The sequence below is a fragment of the Ceraceosorus guamensis genome (assembly GCF_003144195.1).
Source record: "Ceraceosorus guamensis strain MCA 4658 unplaced genomic scaffold IE81scaffold_1, whole genome shotgun sequence".
Lineage (NCBI taxonomy): Eukaryota > Fungi > Basidiomycota > Exobasidiomycetes > Ceraceosorales > Ceraceosoraceae > Ceraceosorus > Ceraceosorus guamensis.
Window position 1 is genome coordinate 93,149 of NW_020289996.1, and position 17,847 is coordinate 110,995.

The 17,847-nt window shown below is 54.9% G+C and overlaps 5 protein-coding genes across 5 annotated transcripts; 4 read left to right on the forward strand and 1 right to left on the reverse strand.

Moving 5' to 3' along the window:
* The first annotated feature begins 935 nt into the window (after positions 1 to 935).
* On the forward strand, positions 936 to 5,172 carry IE81DRAFT_363238 (hypothetical protein). Its single transcript, XM_025516752.1, has 5 exons — positions 936 to 1,374; positions 1,466 to 1,563; positions 1,647 to 3,480; positions 3,560 to 4,593; positions 4,691 to 5,172. The coding sequence occupies exons 1-5, from the start codon at positions 1,207 to 1,209 to the stop codon at positions 4,905 to 4,907; spliced, it is 3,351 nt and encodes a 1,116-aa protein (XP_025373397.1). The 5' UTR covers positions 936 to 1,206; the 3' UTR covers positions 4,908 to 5,172.
* Positions 5,173 to 5,746: 574 nt separating this feature from the next.
* On the forward strand, positions 5,747 to 9,026 carry IE81DRAFT_338705 (glycoside hydrolase). The gene is made up of 4 exons (XM_025515548.1): positions 5,747 to 6,328; positions 6,467 to 7,891; positions 7,990 to 8,404; positions 8,500 to 9,026. Exons 1-4 carry the CDS (start codon positions 6,033 to 6,035, stop codon positions 8,806 to 8,808), a joined length of 2,445 nt encoding a protein of 814 aa, XP_025373398.1. The 5' UTR covers positions 5,747 to 6,032; the 3' UTR covers positions 8,809 to 9,026.
* Positions 9,027 to 9,154: 128 nt separating this feature from the next.
* Positions 9,155 to 12,288, reverse strand: IE81DRAFT_319117 (putative NADPH-cytochrome P450 reductase). Its single transcript, XM_025512626.1, has 7 exons — positions 12,134 to 12,288; positions 11,998 to 12,059; positions 11,766 to 11,911; positions 11,636 to 11,657; positions 11,528 to 11,538; positions 9,689 to 11,465; positions 9,155 to 9,600 (listed from the first exon to the last, which is right to left on the reverse strand). The coding sequence occupies exons 2-7, from the start codon at positions 12,026 to 12,028 to the stop codon at positions 9,452 to 9,454; spliced, it is 2,136 nt and encodes a 711-aa protein (XP_025373399.1). The 5' UTR covers positions 12,029 to 12,059; positions 12,134 to 12,288; the 3' UTR covers positions 9,155 to 9,451.
* Positions 12,289 to 13,865: 1,577 nt separating this feature from the next.
* On the forward strand, positions 13,866 to 15,440 carry IE81DRAFT_363241 (vacuolar protein sorting-associated protein 28). The gene is made up of 6 exons (XM_025516753.1): positions 13,866 to 14,083; positions 14,177 to 14,310; positions 14,403 to 14,565; positions 14,632 to 14,912; positions 14,993 to 15,053; positions 15,130 to 15,440. Exons 1-6 carry the CDS (start codon positions 14,060 to 14,062, stop codon positions 15,184 to 15,186), a joined length of 720 nt encoding a protein of 239 aa, XP_025373400.1. The 5' UTR covers positions 13,866 to 14,059; the 3' UTR covers positions 15,187 to 15,440.
* Positions 15,441 to 15,782: 342 nt separating this feature from the next.
* IE81DRAFT_319120 (hypothetical protein) lies at positions 15,783 to 17,740 on the forward strand. Its single transcript, XM_025512627.1, has 5 exons — positions 15,783 to 16,407; positions 16,474 to 16,540; positions 16,626 to 16,784; positions 16,859 to 17,062; positions 17,130 to 17,740. The coding sequence occupies exons 1-5, from the start codon at positions 15,821 to 15,823 to the stop codon at positions 17,499 to 17,501; spliced, it is 1,389 nt and encodes a 462-aa protein (XP_025373401.1). The 5' UTR covers positions 15,783 to 15,820; the 3' UTR covers positions 17,502 to 17,740.
* Positions 17,741 to 17,847: the final 107 nt, after the last annotated feature.

The following is a 17,847-nucleotide window of genomic DNA, read 5'->3' on the forward strand; positions in this document are numbered from 1 at the left end:
CACAACTGAAACGCGTGCAAAGCTAGGCTGTCAATAACCATAATGCCGGCTGCAGCAGGAGCAGCAATCATGAATCATGCAACCCTTGCGCCTCCGATTCACGATTTCATGCATGATGCGCAGCGGGGCTCTCGCTAGCGTGCATGCAATCCCTGCTGCTTCATTGCGAACCCTTGCTCCCTCCACACGCGCCAGGACATCCATCTACCTTCTTGTTTCACTCCGGTACATATGACCGACATTCGTCGTGATTTCAAATTTGCGCGGCAATTAGTCGTCAGTCGAGGCTTGCTGCTGCCGCTGCTGCTGCTTGCTGCTTCTGCGTGCGCACACCACGCACGACATCGTCGTGATGACTCAAAAAAGAAAGGTGACCTCGCTGCATGATATCAAATCAAAAACATGCTTTCCAATCGCGAATCGCGAATGTCTCACTTACACCACCAGACTCAAGCAGTGACTATACTCGTCAGCATGCTACTGTCGGCACGAGCGCAGTCTGTATACATGAAGGTCAGCTGGTCGCGCGTCCCGCGTCTCAGCCGTTGTCCACCATGCACTGCTGCGTAGTCTGCCATGCGCAGAGACGGGTACCGTGTCGTCGTCGCAGCTCGAGTTGTGGGTGACGAATGCAATCGTGAATGCTGAGGCACACACTGACGAGTCACTTTAAAGGTGGGAGGGCTAGAGTCAAAGTAGTCACAGTGCAGACGAGTGCTTATCGCGGCCCGCACGCGCGTTGCGCTGATCAAGGTGCGAATCGTATCGGGTCGGACGTAAGGGCGGCAGCGATCGAGGCACAGCATACTCACGTGACTCGCAGACTGTACCGATACCACCGTACCGGTATGCGGTAGCTGCATGTACCTACCGGTGCATTTCTGCTTTGCATCACAAGAAGCATGCACGCACTCACGACTGTGACTCAAGAGTCGTGACTGCGAATGCTTGAAGGCGTGAGTGCATGCATCATAAGCTGCATGCGTGTATGCTTCGAACTTTGGCGTCGTGAGCCGCAAAATGCGCGCAAGGAGCATTTGTACCGGTAAATTCGTGACGGAGATCCTAGGTCGATGGCGTACCTCTCCATGCTCCCATATTCTTCCACTCGACACTCGAGATCATCAAGCTGGAGACATGTTCACCAAGCCATCGACCTCCTGACAGGACGAGCCCAGGCGCCAAGGACCAAGGGCCAACGCTGCCATGGACCATTTCGCTCATCCGGCTCACAGCCACCAACACCCACAGATGGAAGGTGTGGGCCAAGCCGGTTCATCTTTAGGCTCGAGACGAACCAGCGCCTCGTCACCTGCATACGAAGATTTTGCGACCCCTACGCGCAAAAAGCGGCGGATACCACAGGCTTGCAAGGTGTGTCTATGGGAACATCTTTGCGTCTGCCAAGTGCGACTTTGACCCTTTTTCCCTTCTTCCTCGCCCGCCTTGTCTGCTGCGTGAACAGCTCTGCAGCGCTAAGCGGGTCAAGTGCGATGGTCAACAGCCATGCGCTACCTGTGTGCGCACGCACGCTACCTGCGAGTACGGACAAGCCAAGAAACGGTGAGTCGGTATGGAGTAGCTCCGAGCAGGCGTCGTCTCGATGTCACTCACAAGTCGCGTCCAATGCGTACAACTGCTCGCAGTGGTCCACCCAAGGGCTCCATTCGCGCCCGCGCCACCGCTTTGAGGTCCGAACGTCTCGCTCATACCAGCGATGGGCATCGCCCATCAGCCGACAGCTACGCTACCTCTATTGCAGATAGATCCTCTCTGGACCACTCCGAGGCGCAACCTAAGAACGCTCCTCCATTCCGAGGGACTTATCCCGACGAGGTGGCACGAGAAGTGGCCGATGGACATGGGCAGCACGAACCAGCGCAGCCACGAACCAATAGCATCGTCGAATCGCCGTCAAGCCTAGGCTCTCGGCAACGGGAAGAGTCATACCAGTCACGCGAAAGGAGGCGCTCAGTACAGGATCCTTTCCTCAAAGGTGCTTTTATCAGACCCCTCGACCCAGCAGCCCATACCACCCATCTTCAATATCGCGGCAGCACTAGCGGCATGGCTGTAGCATCAGGCTCGTTCGAGCCGTATCTGCCGCCTCCCAAGTTGTCTCGCTTGCGCTCCTCATCTAGTGCTGGTACGAGCCACACGCCGCGGGATGGCATCCCGGACATGGGACAGTGGGGTCCAGACGCATCTACGCGGGGAGGCACGAATCGAAGTAGAGCAGCTTGGGCAGGTCCGCCTCACCACGCTTCAGAGTCAACGGGTTTCTTGCACGACGCGGCCACCACAACGCGAAGCTCGAGATCTCGCACTGAGAGCTCGCAAGGCGCTTCTTCGCGAGGTGATGAGAGAAACAGATACTCATCGGCATCCACTGCACTGACAGAGGATCGCCCTTATCTCCACTGGACTGAGACCTCTGATGATTCTCGCTTCGCGGATGCGGCTCTGGAGGGGTGGCACAATGAGCGCAGAGGGGCAAAATTGATGTCATCGCGCGAACCCAGATTGACTGCTAATCCCTTGCCGCAGTACCTCGCGTCCATTCGCGACCTGAGAGGATCTCAACGGCTCTCAGAAGCCATAGGAACGGGCCCAGACATTTGTGGAATGGAGGAACGTTTCGCCTACAACGAAATCATGGACGTGACAATTCCGGAAATCATCATCGACCGGCTCTTTGCCTTATATTGGATGACCTGCGCCATGCACTGGCCTTTGCTCTACAAGCCCAAGATTCCCGTGAAGAACGGCGTGCCCCAGATCAGCGAAAAGGAGGAGCCGCTGCTATTTAATGCCATCTGCGCATTGGTGAGCGCATCCATCGATGACGAGACGGAATCGACTCTGCTCCAAGATCAGGCCGCTCGTGCCGCAAGCGAAGCGTCAGGCTTGGCCAATGGCAGCGGAGACTCTCTCAAGCCAGTGACTGCGCGGGAGATTAGCACCATCTTCTTTATCAGAGCGAAATACTTCCTCATGCGTATCAACCACGAATCGTCTCTCTCCAATGTCGCAGCTCTGATGTTCATGGCTCTGCACGAATGCGGCGCGGGGCGAATGTCGCAGTGTGCCCAGTATTCTGGTGCAGCAAGCAGGATGAGCCTGGACATTGGTCTGCACCGCCACCTGGACGTCTCCAGAGCCTTGGGTCATTCGTACAGCGTCGCCGAAGATCAATGCAGACGTCGCCTCTTTTGGGGCTGCTACATGATGGACAAATGCCTCAGCTTACAACTGGGTCGCCCGCCTATCCTGCGTGACGTCGAGACGGATTGCCCCTTTCCATCGGCGGACGAAAAGACTTCTCCAGACGAGAACGAGCTCTGGACGGATGGACCTGGCGCCGCCATGTTCTTCAAACCGCCGACTCTGTGGAAGCTCAGGGATGCAAAACCGCGAAGCATCACCTTTCAAGTTGCTGGAGCCAAGTTGGCTCAATGTGCGGAAGGCGTAATCGCTCAGGTAAGATATGATCGCAACGACCGCTGTTTGACCAGTCGAGCAGGGCCTTGCTTACTTGAAGCTTCCCTTGCGCCTGCAGTACAACACAATTCACAGCAAGGTCGATCCAGCGAAACGCGAGCCCACCGGCAAAGCTGTAGCGCGCTGTCATCGAGATTTGGTAAGATGGAGAGAAGAAATGCCAAGCTGTCTCGATATCAGCAAAAGCGAGAATCAGATGCCGCAACTGCTAAGTCAATATTTGTGGTGGAGGGCCATCATGATTGTGCTTCATCGGCCTTACATCAAAACGAAGTTTCCGGAGCACGACGGCGAAATGCCCTCCTCGCACGTCGTCTGCTCCGAAAGTGCTCGCGATATATGCCAGCTCTTCCAACTGTACGAAGAGACATTCGATATACGCAAGTCGTCGACTCTGCTCGTGTACGTGCTGTACACCTCGGCAACCATCTCCCTCGCAAACACCACCTCGCCCGACCCCGTCGTGGTCGCGGAAGCCAAGCAACAGCTAGAACAGACGCTGCGGTGGCTGGGAAAAATGGGCAAGTCGTGGAGTGCAGCGGAACATCATCGTCAAGTCGTTGCAGCTTTGTTGGAGCGCAAGAGCGAGGAGTCCGCTGGAAAAAGTCAGGCGAAGAATGGGGTCGCTCGAGAGCGCGCATCTGGTCAGCAGTCGGTGCCCCGCGAGGCCAATGATTCAGGTCTCGAGCCGATGGAGAGCAAAACTCAGCCGGCACCCCTAGTGTCGCTGCCAGAACAGCACTCTCGACGCGCTGTGCTCGCTCAGATGCCACTAGCCCCAGCGCTAGGACCTCCTGATTTCTCAACAGGCTTTCAGAGCTTCAGCTCGAATTTTGCCAGCGCTCCAACCACAGCTGCGTTTCCGGATGCAGCATCTTCAGTCCAACGCCCAGCTCGCACATTCATCCAAGACTACATCGACTTTAGCCCAGACTGGAGCGTGCCGCAGCAAGACGGTTCGCAGGCGCCCTTTATGGGCAGTCCGAACGACTTTTCGGACGCGCAATCTTATCTCCGTGCAGCTGACCAGTATATGGGTGCTGTGCCCCTGGCGCATCAAGATCGATTCCCTTGGCTTAATTTCCAGTCCGAGTGAGTTCATCATGACCTCTTTGACCATCTTTGAAATGTCCGCAATCGCGATGCTGATCACAGACCGTTTTTGCGCGCGCGCGCCCCCATCATCCAGCTACCTGAACGCTTTTGCTCAGCTGAGCGTCCCGCCTACGGACGCGTCCATGCTTGGAAGTGCCGTTGCTCCAGCTCTCGAACGTCCCCCGGCACCACCGAGCGCGACGGCTCCCATCCCGCCCACCGCGGACCCTGTAAATGGATCATCTCGACCAAGTGACGGGCCGATCAGGTGGGCCATGGATTCTGCTTTGTCGGACGCTATGCCACGATGAAGCGCGCCGATCGACTCGTCGGTTCGACTGGTCAGTCCATAGCTACGCAACAAAAAGAAAGCAAAGCACAAACCACCTTCATCATGTTGAAGCACCTAGGACCCTCTCGTACTTCTTCAGCGCGCCTTTCTCGATGCCTCTGTAATCCCTCCCTCGTCTTCTCCTTGCATTGCAACCATTGCTTTTGTAGCGTACTTGGCCCCTCCCTCGCACATCAGATCACCGCGGACGATCATCTACCTGCTTTCCCTCCCCGTGACGCCTGATCTCGCAGTGTCCAGCGAGTGCAAGAGGATTGGACAAGTCGTTGAAGATGCATGTGAGATTTTGGACTCGGCTGACGCATCGGCAGCAGGCGATTCGTGCTGCCGTCTTGCGACATCAACACAAGTCAAAAGTTGTTGCTGAGGTGTGAGCGCACTCGCGAGTTGCGGTCTGCGAGCCCTATTTTTTTGGTTTGGGGTCGCGCACGCGGACGGACGCGCAGATCAAGTTCATGCGGCGGAGTGTTGCACAAATCACGAATGCCATCATGAGCGAGCGCATCAAGAGGCCGGCCGGCCGGAAGTGCATGATGTGTGCTGCATGCACCAGCAGATCTCTGGAAGAGGCGCATCGAAGCGAGCGGGCGAGAAGCTCTCTGCTGAGCGGTAAATTCCATGGGTCCAATCACAATGGGCACGGTGCAGCTGTAAAGAGGCGGGGCACTCGAACGCGCACTCGCAAGTCGCCGTGCTTGCGTGCTGATGGAGAAGGTGCATGGTGCATGGTGCATGCACATGGAACAGTCAAAGTACGCACCGCGAACACACTCTCAGCAGGCTCACGATTTGATCCTTCGATCACGACTCGCAACTCACGAACGACTGCTCGAATTGGGTCAAGTCCATCAATGGCATTCATTCCATCGACACGGACGACATCCTGACCTACTTTCTTCACCTTTTTGATCGAACTTGCAAATCTCATCGGATATCCAACCTTCTCTTTCCCGCCTTCCAACGTTGCCAACGTGTCGCCCTCAGCAAGCCACCATCCCCATCCCCCATCCTCTTCACGCTCCGTCCGGAATCTCAAATCGCACGCGCGCGAGTCTGTCAGACTGACCCCCCACTTGGACTCGTCATGTCCGCCGCAGCAACTTCAGTCGATGTGCTGTCCGCAACACCCGCACTGCCCTCGCTCGATGGGGACGTGCAAACGAGCCATTCGGTGCACATCCCAACCATCTCCTTGCACATCCCGATCGAAAATGTCCCGACGGATCTCCTTGCCGGTCTGCGAGAGATTGCTAGCAACACGCCAAGACAGAACATACACATCGCACAGCATAGAGATCAGGGCTTCGTACCTGTTTCAGGGAAAATCGAGACTTCGAGTCGCACGACACGTGGCGGTGCTACTTGGTGGTGGAATGTGGCGTGAGTGTGATTCTTTACGAGGGGGTCATCATTCGAAGAGCGAGGAAGAAGGAATGCGAGGGCGTGCCCATCGCAATCCCTCTTATCGTTGCGCTGGCTGAGGCTCGTAGCTGATCTCATGCTTCCCGCGGCGCGCAGCTTCCAGCACGACTCGACTCTGCCCAGCGGTGGGCTTAAAGTGAATTGTTCCAACGATGGCACCTTTTTGCGAAGCACATCGTCCGGCGCACCGGATCTGGAGAGTTCGTTTGTCGTTCTGATCTCGTACACTCGACTTAGCGAAGCTTTTAGGGGATTGGGACACGTGTTGGGCGTGACGCGGGACCTGATCGTGCCTGCGCAGCACCTGCTCCAACGTCGCGGTGCGGGCAGCATTCCGACCGGACTGTTCGATGCTACTTCTCAGCAGTGGGCCCTCGACCCCGAGCTGGCTGTGCAAAAGCTCTCGTTGCAAGAAAGCGCGACGTTCGAGACCGTGGGCACGATGATCGATTGCTCAAGAAATGGTGTGCTTCGAGTAGTGTCGATCAAGTTCATGCTTCGTAGCCTGGCGCTGATGGGCTACAACATGTTGCAGCTGTACACGGAAGATACGTACAAGATTGAAGGAGAACCCTTCTTTGGCTACTTGAGAGGCGGCTACACGCACGAAGAGCTAAAGGAGGTGGACGACTATGCGTTCGCTTTGGGCATCGAGGTCATTCCGTGCATTCAAACGTTGGGACACTTGGGCCAGATGCTTCAGTGGCCCAAATACCTGGCACTGAGAGACACGACCGAGGTGCTGCTGGCAGAATGGCCAGAGACGTACGTCATGCTGGAAAAGATGCTGCACGCAGCTACGGCTCCTTTTCGTTCGAAGAGGGTCCACCTGGGCATGGATGAGACGCACGGCTTGGCGCATGGACGCTACCATCAGATCTTTGGACAGCACAACTACAAAGAACCGACGAGGGTGTTTGTGGAGCATTTGCAAAAGGTCAATGCTCTGGCATTGGGATTGGGACTCAAACCCATGATCTGGTCAGACATGCTCTTTTGCCTCTCTGCGCGCAACAATTCCCTCTTGGGCTATTACGACTCTGCTCAACCCACATCCGTCGATGGAATTCCTCCCAATGTGGATCTGGTGTATTGGGACTACTATCATACAAGCAAGAAATCCTACTCGGATCGCATAGACAGTCATAAGCTGCTGGCTCGAAAGAGTCCCTGGATGGCAGCTGGTATTTGGACTTGGACCAGACACTGGACAGCCCTTCCATTCTCCTTCGCTACATGCAAAGCGAACCTGAACGCCAGCAAGGCACCAAACAGCGGCGTCAAGCACGTCATGGTGACGTGCTGGGGAGACGAAGGGAACGAACAAGACCCTTTGTCTGCTTTACCTGCCTGGCACTACTATGCTGAACACTGCTACGAGAAGACGGAAGAGGTGGATCTGCCTCGCATGCGAGCTCGTTTTGATGGGATTGTCGGAGCTTCTTTCAACGACTACGTCATGGCTTCTCGGCTTGACGATATGAATCCGGAAGAACAGAGCATCGATGATCGCATACATTTGTAAGTTGCACATCGCTCTTGCCTCAATTTCAATGCAGAGGGAGCTGATTGATGCGTGCGCGTCCACACTTCACCTCCCTTTTCCCCCTTTCACGTAGCGCGCCCAACACTAGCAAGTGGCTCTTGTGGGAAGAGCCAGCTCTAGGTTTCATCTCTCCCAGTGTAGAAGCGTCAGGAATAGATTTAGAGACGCACTACACGGAGCTAGACGCCTATCTCTCAGCTCGGCTCTCCACGCAAGCATCCACCGCGCCAGACGAAACCAGTGCGCCTGCTCGAAGCATAGCCGATCATCCTTTGAATGCCAGGCTGCGTCTTCCCCAGCTGCTCGCGAGCGCACTTTCCCTCAAGGCTGCTCTTCGCTTGAGATTGCACAAGGCTTATGTTGCAAGGGATTGGAAGGAGCTGTACGCTTTGGCTGGACCTGAACCTGTCAGTCGAATGAGCCGTCTACGTGCTGCTGTGCAGCGCTTGCACAAGTATCATTGCACCATGTGGCACTCTACGTACAAGGCGAGTCGACAGGCGCTGATCTTGCAGCATTGACAGATCGACTGGACTTTGCTTTCCTCTTGCTGATGTCGTTCGCATCCATTTCGCCTGCTCAGCCTTTTGGCTGGGAAACATTGGATCTGAGGTACGGCGGGCTGGTGGCCCGTCTAGAGACGATGCATTCCCGACTCGTCGCCTTCCTCTCCCACATTCAAGCAGGCGGCGAGCCAGGCAAAGCGTTGAGCCAATCGCAGCCGACCGGTCCTAATGCTGGTGTGCTCTTGAATGCGCAAGGAGGGCAAGATGCATCGTACGATGCACCAGTCGATTCTTTGCCAGAGCTTCAAGTACCTCTGCACGTGGTCTACGCTTCGGCCCTTCAGCTGCTCGATTATCATCGCGTTAGCAGACCGACGTATTGTTGAGCTCGCTACATTCCAGCCCCGAGGTTTGCCTGCACTCATCCATCTCGATGTACAATCGCCTCTTTGCCTCTCGCCCCTCCTCCCCTCGCGGCCTCAGCAACACTCAATCGTGCGAAGTCGTTGGCACGTGCGCACATAGACGAGTCACGCAAGCCTCACGCAATCAGAACCGGGTCATCTGCTCGTTGGAGCGCCACAAATTTCATCGTTTCACATTGCATTCGCCGGCTGCTTTGATCCTATAGCTGCTCGTGTGACAGTCAGACTGCCTGTCAGCATTTCTTGGCAGAAACACTCACCTCGACCTCCTTTGATCATCCCAAGGAGGCGAGGTAGCGCTCCCCGCCCCCCAAAGCCTCTGTAAAATTTATTTTGCGATTTCGTGTGACCTCGGACAAGGTGCAAGATTGGTAGCTTAGAAGGCGATCAAGTCACATGTAGAGGGGAGACTCGACCGGTATAGCTTCGAAGTGAAAAGGTGAAAAGGGGGAGGGAGATCGCACCGAGGCGAAGAGAGGGGTGGGGGTCCAATGACGGGAGTGCGTTGGAGGGATGGCTAAAATTTAGACGCAGCCATGCCATATCATTTCCCCAGTTCCGGACAGCACAATCGAAGCGACATCTGAATTGTAGGTGAGACAGTCTATGACCAAACGTCTAGCAAGAGACGCGAGCGGGACTTGAGAAGCTGCAACTCCTTCTTGCCATCCTCGGCGCTTCCCTTGGCCTCGGACAAGATGCGAACGAGGGTCGCTTCAACATCTTTAGCCATGCCTGCAGCTTCACCGCAGACTGAGCAGACAGCGCAAATTGCAAGTGCCGTCAGAGAACGAAACCCACAAAGAGAATCTGCGAGGTGGGCATGCTAGCGAGCACTCACCAAAAATGTAGGCCTTGTTGTCGAGAATGTCCTTGGCGATGGCCTCGCGCTGCTCCCAAACAAGATCTTGCACGTACAGCTTGGATCCGTCCGGCTTAAACTTCTCTCTAGAGAGCGCTGTGTGCATCTCAAACGTTTCTCCTAGGGCCTTTTTGTGCTCTTCCCACTCCTCCTTGTACAAGAAATCCTCGTTCGACTTTCTGCATCCGTAAAACAATCTGATCTTGCCCCAATCTTTGAGCGCCTCTGGTCCATTCTTTTCGATCGCCTTTTGCGCAGAAGCTACGCGCTCCTGCACAAATCCTCGGAATGGCGCGACACCTGTACCAGGGCCGATCATGATGACTGGGATCTTGGGGGAAGTGGGCAATCGGAAGGTGGAGCGACGAATGTGGATAGGAGCGCGAAGGTGACCTCCCGCAATATACGCGCCTCGAGGTCCCTCGATATTGTAGTAAGGAGACTTGATGCGAGCGTCAACCTGCTCCTGGTTGTACTTTTGCTTGAGCGTGCTGATAAAGTTGGTTGCCAGTCCATGGATGTACTCTCCTCCGTCTGCAGCTTGGTAGCGCAGGACGACCGCGGTGACGTGAACGGCCTTCGGATACAGCTTGGGGCTGGAAGAGATGGAGTAGAATCGAGGGCCGACGCGGGGTATCGCAGAGATGATTCTGTCAAAGGGGATTTGCCATGGGGTGGACTTGCTAGGCTCCGCGCGAAGGTCATCGCCAGCAACGATTTGCAGAACCTCTGCGAGCTTGAGGGAGCGGTTTGCGACCTTCTTGCCAAAGTACGCCTTGTCCGATCCGATCTTCGCGAGCTCGGTCTTGGCAGCCTCGCTGGGGGCGTATTTTGCAAAGGAATTTACTGCCTGACGACCAGCTGCAGCTGAAATATCAAGATAGTGGCGGAAAATGGCATCGTAAGTAGTGGGCACGGGGAAGGGCACCTTGGCGAGCGTTGGGTCCAGGGATTCGACATCGATGACTGTGAAGCGCTTCTCGGTGAGACCCAGGACAGCCAAAATGCGCTCCACTTCGACCTCTGGATTGTTGGGCCAGACAGCAACGTGGTCGCCATGCTGGTACGAGATGCCCGATCCATCGATGTCGAATTCCATGTGCACGCATGACCTCTCGCCGCTCAGACTGAATAGCTCCTTCGCCTTGATGATGGGCGCAGGGTAAGGGTTCTTGGCATCGTGGATTCCTTTGGTTCCAAGCAAAGCACGGGCAGAGAGCTCTCCTTGGTACACGCGGTCCTCTTCGAAATCATCGATTTCCGCAACTTCGAAATCTTCCACCTCACCGCCACCGCCTTCTTCGAAACCGCACTCCTGCGCAAGAGCCTCGAACATGCCATCCTTCCACTCGAGATAGTCCTCTTCCATGCTCTTGTCATCATCGCCTTCTCCGCGCTCGCCGACGCGAGTTGCCCCAAGCTCCTGCAAGCGTGAGTCCAGATCGCGGGCGACCTTGTTGTAGTGTTCGTATGTGCGATTGCCGAGACCAAAGATGACGTACTTGAGACTCTCGAGATTGTCGCCCTGCGTGAATTGTGGTGACTCTTCGGCAACGTGCTCTACAAGCTTCACAGCATTATCTGTGGGCTCGCCTTCTCCATAGGTGGCCATAACAAAGATTGCTACTGCGTCCGCGGGAAGAGCGTCTAGCTTGTCGAACTCATATTCCTCGGGGTCGAGCACGAGAGAAGAGGTGCCGAATCGAGCCTTTGCTTCCTTTGCGATTTTCACTGCATACTCCTCTGCAGTTCCAGTCTGCCAGCAAGAAATTGATTGTCAGGAAGACGAGAGGCGCGGCTTTTGGATCTCGTACTCACTTGAGAGCCATCTGAAAGTCGTTCACGCGGTTTTCAGGCAAGAGGCGGTGAGAACTTTGCGCTATTCAAAGCTGGATCAGCGCATCTCGAGATGCTGCGCAAACTCACAAAAGATGACAATGCGCTTTTTCTGAGCCGTAAATGAGGCCAACAGAGCTCAGGTGTGAGCCAAGCGTTCTTGTATGCGTCGCTGCGTGACCCAAAGACACCCTCGATGCTAGCGCGCGCGAGTGCTCACCTGCTCCTTTAGTTTGGAGACAAAATCATCTCCTCCTTCCTCGTCAAAGGAGGTTGGTTGCGCAAGCTTGCTCGCGGAAGTGTCGATCTTTTTGGAAAAGATGCTGTCTTTGAAGAGATACACCACGGCACCAAGGCCGATCAGAGCTGGGAAAGTCCAGGTGCAAAGGAAGGACAGCGCGCACATCAGCTGTGGGTGCCGCGCTGGCCGTGAATGGGCTCTTTGAACTAACCCAGGACTAAGAGGTCAGCCGTAGACGGCATCTTGCTTGAGTTTCACCAGATCAAAGACCAGCTAAAACGGCAAGAACCGGTCTTTGGGTCAGTCGGCTCGGAAGTGTGTATGCTAGCTGACTCGGCCTCGCTCACTGTCTAGGGGCGCAGGGAGCGATGGGTGTGGTTGAGCGAAAGGTGGGAATGCGATGCACCAGAGATGATGTTGAGGGCAAGAGGTTGGAGCAAGTCGCGGAGCTTGGATGGGGATGGTCATGCACAAATGCAAGACGGAAATCGTGAGTGCGTTGCTCGGAATTGAGTGTGTGAATGTGCAGAATTTGAAAGGGCATCGCATCCTATGCGCCCGCCGCGCGTCTGTCGCGGTGCGGCGGAGGAAGCGCTTCCCGCGGCGTCTGCTGCCGCTGCGATGGCCACGCAGCCGCTCCCTTAATTCGCGATTGCTGCATGCTGCATGGGCGCTGACTATACATATGTTCAGAATTATCATCTCGATCAGCTGTCAAAAAAATTACATGAGACCCGCGTGCGTCCTAATCATCAACATCGTTCAAGAATATCGAATTCATGATCCATTTGATTGTGATGTCGATGCACGACCACACATATAGGGATGTCAACTTGAATTTGAATGCAGACCCAGCTCGGGCTTTCAAATGCCGCGGTCACGCGAGGTTAGCTCATTTGTGCTGATCAGCTAAGACGAGCCTTATTGCTGCAGGTCTGAGCGTGAGATGAGAAAGGCACGAACGAGGCCCCGCGAATTCTCGATGATTCAATTTGGAAACCTTCTTTTCCGCGCTAAGCGTGCTTTCTCGATCCCAGGATCCGTGCTGCCTTGACATCCAAGATTCAAAGGTCGAAATTTCTTGATTTCCTCGCGGGGGGGGCCTCGCGACGCTGCTGCACGAACGTGACCGATTGCGACGTGCCTTTTTGCGCGCGCACCGGCAGTCAGCAGCAGCAAGATTAATCGCGTCAATATCAATAATACTACTCAATCAAGAATCTTCAATCGAAATGAATACGAGTCAGAAGCCTTTGCTTCGCCACGGCCGCGGGAGCTTAGCTCTGCCTGACGCCCTCTGCTGATGGTGGGACGCACGCGGCGGTGCCGTGTCGCGGGTATTGTTTGAGTCTGACAGACAGTAGTAGTACAATACAAACATGTGGGGCCTCGCTGGATAATCAAGGGGCTGCACGGCTTCTGATACGGAACATGAGGAGGAGGGGTCTGTGTATCATTCAAAGATTTGCAGGGCATGCGAAATCAAATCAGATCTGCGCGCTTGACGCAGAACACTCACAAGAGACTCATCAGGCTCGTCGGCATGGTCAATCACACCATCACAAATGATGCATCTCCGCCAAATGCTTTCACATCTCAATCTTGAATCGTGATTCAGGACCCGTCGAGGTTCAACGCGTTCGCATTAGCTGATTCGGCTACGCGGAGCCAATCTCTTTTCAGGCGGTGCTTGCTCCTGAGAGGCCTAGCTGATGTTGTAACCAGGTAGGCAAATCACAATTGTGAATCTTACATCGATCCGTGCTCAATTATTAATGTAATGTACACGATGAGCTCAGCTTGGCTCTCGAGCACTCAGTTTCGGCCGGCTTCCGACGCGCTATGTTCGCCACAGTCGTCCTCCAGAATTCTCACACGGCCGATTTCCGCCGAAGGATTGGCTCACGTGCGATCTGTGAATCGTGAATCGACCCCGTAAATCACGAATCAAGATCACCTGACCACGCCCGTTCAGTACGCGCACGAATCAAGAATCACGTGAATGCTGCTGTCGGCGGGCTGTGCTGCCAATCTGAATCGTGAGTCAACATTCAAGATTGCGATCAAGCTCCACGAAGAGACATCCGCTCACGACTGCGACTCAAGACTTGAGGCCACCTTCTAGCTCTCGCAGGACAAGTCGTGCCTACATTGCGTTCTCGCTTCTCCTCTCTGACGGGCGATTCTCGTCGTTGTCCAGCCAGGCACGGGGGTACTTTGGCAAGAGGCTGACCAAGCAACGGCGCAGGACTAGGGTGGTGTTACTCGGCAAGATGCAAGATATCAATCCTTATGAGGTGCGCAGACGACGTTTTTGAAGGTGCACCACCTCCTGTCAAAGCGGCGATTGTGAGCCAAAGCTCACATTCGGTCTCCTTCTGCTTCTGCAGGAAGCGCGTCTCTACTCGCCTCATTCGGCAGCGACGAGAGATGCGTGGGAGAGTATGGCCACCTTGTTCTCCATCATCGTATCTTTGGAATACTTAGAGCGAGCTTATGTTAGGCATGGCGTGGACGACAAGACGTGAGTCGTAACATCTTCGACTGATGATGGTTGTGATGAACCTTGTGGGTTCGCTCCGGCTGACACTTGCCTCCGTCTCTCGAGCACGCCAGATACGCGCCCGCATGTCAGCGACTGCTTGCTCAATTCAAGACCCTCATGAAGCTCGTAGCTGTGCCTGAGAGTCAATCCCCGAATAGCGTCGGACCTCTAGGGGGCACGATGGATGGACCCATGCCCGTGCGGGATGTCGCTGATTTCATGCAGCGGTACAAGGTGAGAAGTCGAGATTCACTCTACCGTGGGCATCTATAGCGGCTATCTGACGCCCACTAGACGTAGATGCACCACACGGCAGCTGCACACCGTCTAGCTGTTGGCGTACCAGCTACGGTGGAGCACGCATCATCCTCGGGCTCATCGGGCGATGGTAATGCGAGGGAGAGGGGCAAGAACATAGCAGAGACGACGCAAGGATTCATCACCTTTATGGATGCAGTCAAGTTGAAAATGAGAGCAAAGGATCAACTGCATCCTCTGCTGGGTGATTTGATGGGCGCGTGGACTAGAGCGGGTGGAGAACAGGGGACAAGCAACGAAGCTAGAGCGAAAGTGCTCGGATGGTGAGTCCTTGCGCAGTGCGAGCGTGCGAGCACGCATCGGGTCCTTACAAACTACTGTTTGGGCTGGCTGTATGCTACAGGCTCATCAAGCTCAACAAGATGGCAGCGGCGGACGAGATTACGGATGAGGAAGCACGGCAGGTGAGTCATGCTCGCGCTTAGTGCACATTTGAGCAGCTCCGCAATCATCTGAGCACCTTGCTGCTCCGTATATCAGATGCTCTTTGACGTGGAGGGTGCATACACGGCGTGGTTCGCCTCTCTCCAAAGCTAATGCAGCTGCGCACAAAGTCTTTGCAGTCACAAATGCGCCTTCGCTTTCCCAAAGTGGTGCATTTGCACGGTCTATCCGAGTCTCTCTCTCTCTCCGCTTTGTTCCCATCAACTCCTTTCATCAGCATGTTCCAAATGTCACCCATCACACGTTTCTCTCCTGTACTGCGCAATCGAATCAGTTCCGTCGACATCCAGCAGTGCGTTGGGTTCGAGGTACAGATGCTGTCAGGACCACGCAAGACTGCTGGTCCTGAGTCATCAGCTGCTTGAAATCGTGAATACGTGGATCATCAAAACGAACGCTTGCTGGGTTTGGATCGGTCTCTTGCCACGTGGCGGTTTGCCGACCATAGTGGCCAGAATCTCGTGAAGCTGCACGGTGCTGGTCAGATGCATCATGATGCTGTGCGGAGATGTTAAACGCCGTCGTTTGTTCGCCTCGCACAGCCTCACGCGCGCAGACACCCGCGCACCGCACACCGCAACGCGTACGGCACGGCTTGGCGGCGAACTTGTGGACTCCACCCGCGCGCGCGCGTATGCGCAAGATGCTGACTGCTGCTGAGGTGGGGTGAGCTACGAACAGCATGATGTGAATCCACGATCTGGCATTCATGGCACCCGAGATCTGAATGCTGACATCCACACCCGATTCGCGCTCGTACCGACTGTCCCAAGCTGAGCTGCATTCACCACTCGGGCACAACCTTGATACTTTTGACAGCCTTTTGCCTTTGACAGCTACGCACATCCAGACATCGGAAAGTCCCTCGAGTCTTCACAATACGCCGTCTCGCTCGGGTGCATTGCCGCACGCAGGTCCTTCGACGAACAGCAACAGTTGGCACGGCATTATGAGTTACCCGTTCAATAGCTCATATGCGGCTCAAAAGAGTCCTTCGCCTTACCAAAGTGGAACAGGTTACGAGACCTACTCTTCAAGTCAAGGTGCAGGTCAAAGTGCAGCGGCACCCCACGCGTACAGATCAGCAAGCACTCACAAGAGGACAGACACCGGATTCTCGTACAATTCGGATGGCGGGGATGCGGCTGGGAAAAGCCGATCTAGAGAGGCGGAAAAGGATGCGGGTCAAGGACCTTATGGACCCAGCTATGCTTCTGGGACGGGAGGGGCTGCACTATACGGCAGCAAGGGCATCTTCACACAAGAGGACAAAGGTGCTTTTGGTGCCAGGAGCGTCCCTGTGCGAATCTTCAGGTGAGAATGAAAGACGTGATGGTTGCTCGCTCTTTGACCTCGTCAACTGAACTCCTGCGCCCGAAGATCGATCGGATGCATCATCATCTGGGCCATACTCATCATCGTCTCGATCGTGTGCCTGGTCGTTATGGTAAGTCAGCTCTTGGTTGGGCATTTTCCCTCGCACCCAAGCGTGCATTGCAATCTGAGTGCCTTTTCCGCATTGCTTGATGCAGTTTGCACGGCCGCCGAATGTGGCCATTTCTGGCATCAATCCTCCCAGCTCAGACGACATCTCCGTTCAGGCCTCGGGCGTGACGTTCAATAGCTCCATCAACTTTGCCATATCCAATCCCAATTCCATTTCTGCCACCATCACAAAGCTGACGGCGCATGTGAGTGGTGTATGCAGTGAGGACGTTGGCCTTCTTTGTGCTCATATGGCTTCGTTCCCATCTACATCGCGCAGGCATACAATAAGGACGTCAACACCGATGTGGACGTCGGCAGAGGGACGATCGAAAACAAAAAGATCGAAGCGAATTCCAACACCACCATTCACTTCCCATTCCAGCTGGCGTACGATCTGACCAAGGACAGAAATTCTGCCATTATAAAGGACGTCATCTCCAAGTGTGGTCTGGGAGGAGGAGGTGGAAACGGCCAGCTCGAGGTGAGTGGGAGTGGTGCGGAAAAGAAGGTGATCTCTGCGCTGACATCTTTGACGCTCTCGGTTACAGTACACGCTCAAGGTGGATGTCAGACTATCGATTCTGAGCGTCGCCATTCCCTTTACCATTACTCGCCCGCTATCCTTCACTTGTCCTGCCAGCACCATCTCCTCGGCTCTACAAAATCTGGGTCTGGGTGACATCATCAACAGCTTGGGCGGCAGAGCTTGGAACTTGAGACGAGCATTACCCGAGGAGGAAGAGTGGAGCGAGGCGCGAAGCGTGCAAGAGAGGCTCGGAACGAGAGACGATATTGTTAGGGTGACGCAGATGCTGGGCGAAAGAGCTCGGGATGCGTTTGAAGAAAGACAGAGAAGAGCGCAGCCTGTGGCCATCGAGTACCAAGCGAGCAGACGAGCGCTACATCCCGATGCTCTGTAGAACGTGCTGCTTTTCTGGTTGCATTTCTTTGCAAGCGCCGTCAAGGGGCACTTGTTGACAGTCTTTCTGCTTCTCATGCCATCCCCCTATTGCAACTCATCTCTGCCCTTGACTCGACTCTCTTGTCGATTCGTGATTGTATCACCGGCGTTGTTCGCAGCCTGCTTCGTAATCTTCATGGACATTTGCAGTGCGTCATGCGCTTTTGCTAGATAGAACACACGCCCAAATGCACAGCTCAGCGTGCAGCTGAGTGTGTAGAACCTGACTTGGAGTGTTGACAGGAACCCTTGTCGGGAGCTTGATGACTCGCACACAAGTGCGCCACCATGCAGTCATGATCGTT

Coding starts and splice junctions, on each gene's coding strand:
- IE81DRAFT_363238 (XM_025516752.1), top strand. CDS start 1,207: ATGGACCATTTCGCTCATCCGGCTCACAGCCACCAACACCCACAGATG. Junction 1,375..1,465: donor GGATACCACAGGCTTGCAAG/GTGTGTCTATGG, acceptor CTGCGTGAACAG/CTCTGCAGCGCTAAGCGGGT. Junction 1,564..1,646: donor TACGGACAAGCCAAGAAACG/GTGAGTCGGTAT, acceptor AACTGCTCGCAG/TGGTCCACCCAAGGGCTCCA.
- IE81DRAFT_338705 (XM_025515548.1), top strand. CDS start 6,033: ATGTCCGCCGCAGCAACTTCAGTCGATGTGCTGTCCGCAACACCCGCA. Junction 6,329..6,466: donor ACTTGGTGGTGGAATGTGGC/GTGAGTGTGATT, acceptor CGCGGCGCGCAG/CTTCCAGCACGACTCGACTC. Junction 8,405..8,499: donor TGTGGCACTCTACGTACAAG/GCGAGTCGACAG, acceptor TCGCCTGCTCAG/CCTTTTGGCTGGGAAACATT.
- IE81DRAFT_319117 (XM_025512626.1), bottom strand. CDS start 12,028: ATGCCGTCTACGGCTGACCTCTTAGTCCTGG. Junction 11,912..11,997: donor GGCTGACCTCTTAGTCCTGG/GTTAGTTCAAAG, acceptor GGACTTTCCCAG/CTCTGATCGGCCTTGGTGCC. Junction 9,601..9,688: donor CAACAAGGCCTACATTTTTG/GTGAGTGCTCGC, acceptor CTGTCTGCTCAG/TCTGCGGTGAAGCTGCAGGC.
- IE81DRAFT_319120 (XM_025512627.1), top strand. CDS start 15,821: ATGCTGACATCCACACCCGATTCGCGCTCGTACCGACTGTCCCAAGCT. Junction 16,541..16,625: donor TCGTGTGCCTGGTCGTTATG/GTAAGTCAGCTC, acceptor TGCTTGATGCAG/TTTGCACGGCCGCCGAATGT. Junction 17,063..17,129: donor GTGGAAACGGCCAGCTCGAG/GTGAGTGGGAGT, acceptor TCTCGGTTACAG/TACACGCTCAAGGTGGATGT.
- IE81DRAFT_363241 (XM_025516753.1), top strand. CDS start 14,060: ATGCAAGATATCAATCCTTATGAG. Junction 14,913..14,992: donor AGAGCGAAAGTGCTCGGATG/GTGAGTCCTTGC, acceptor TGTATGCTACAG/GCTCATCAAGCTCAACAAGA. Junction 15,054..15,129: donor CGGATGAGGAAGCACGGCAG/GTGAGTCATGCT, acceptor TCCGTATATCAG/ATGCTCTTTGACGTGGAGGG.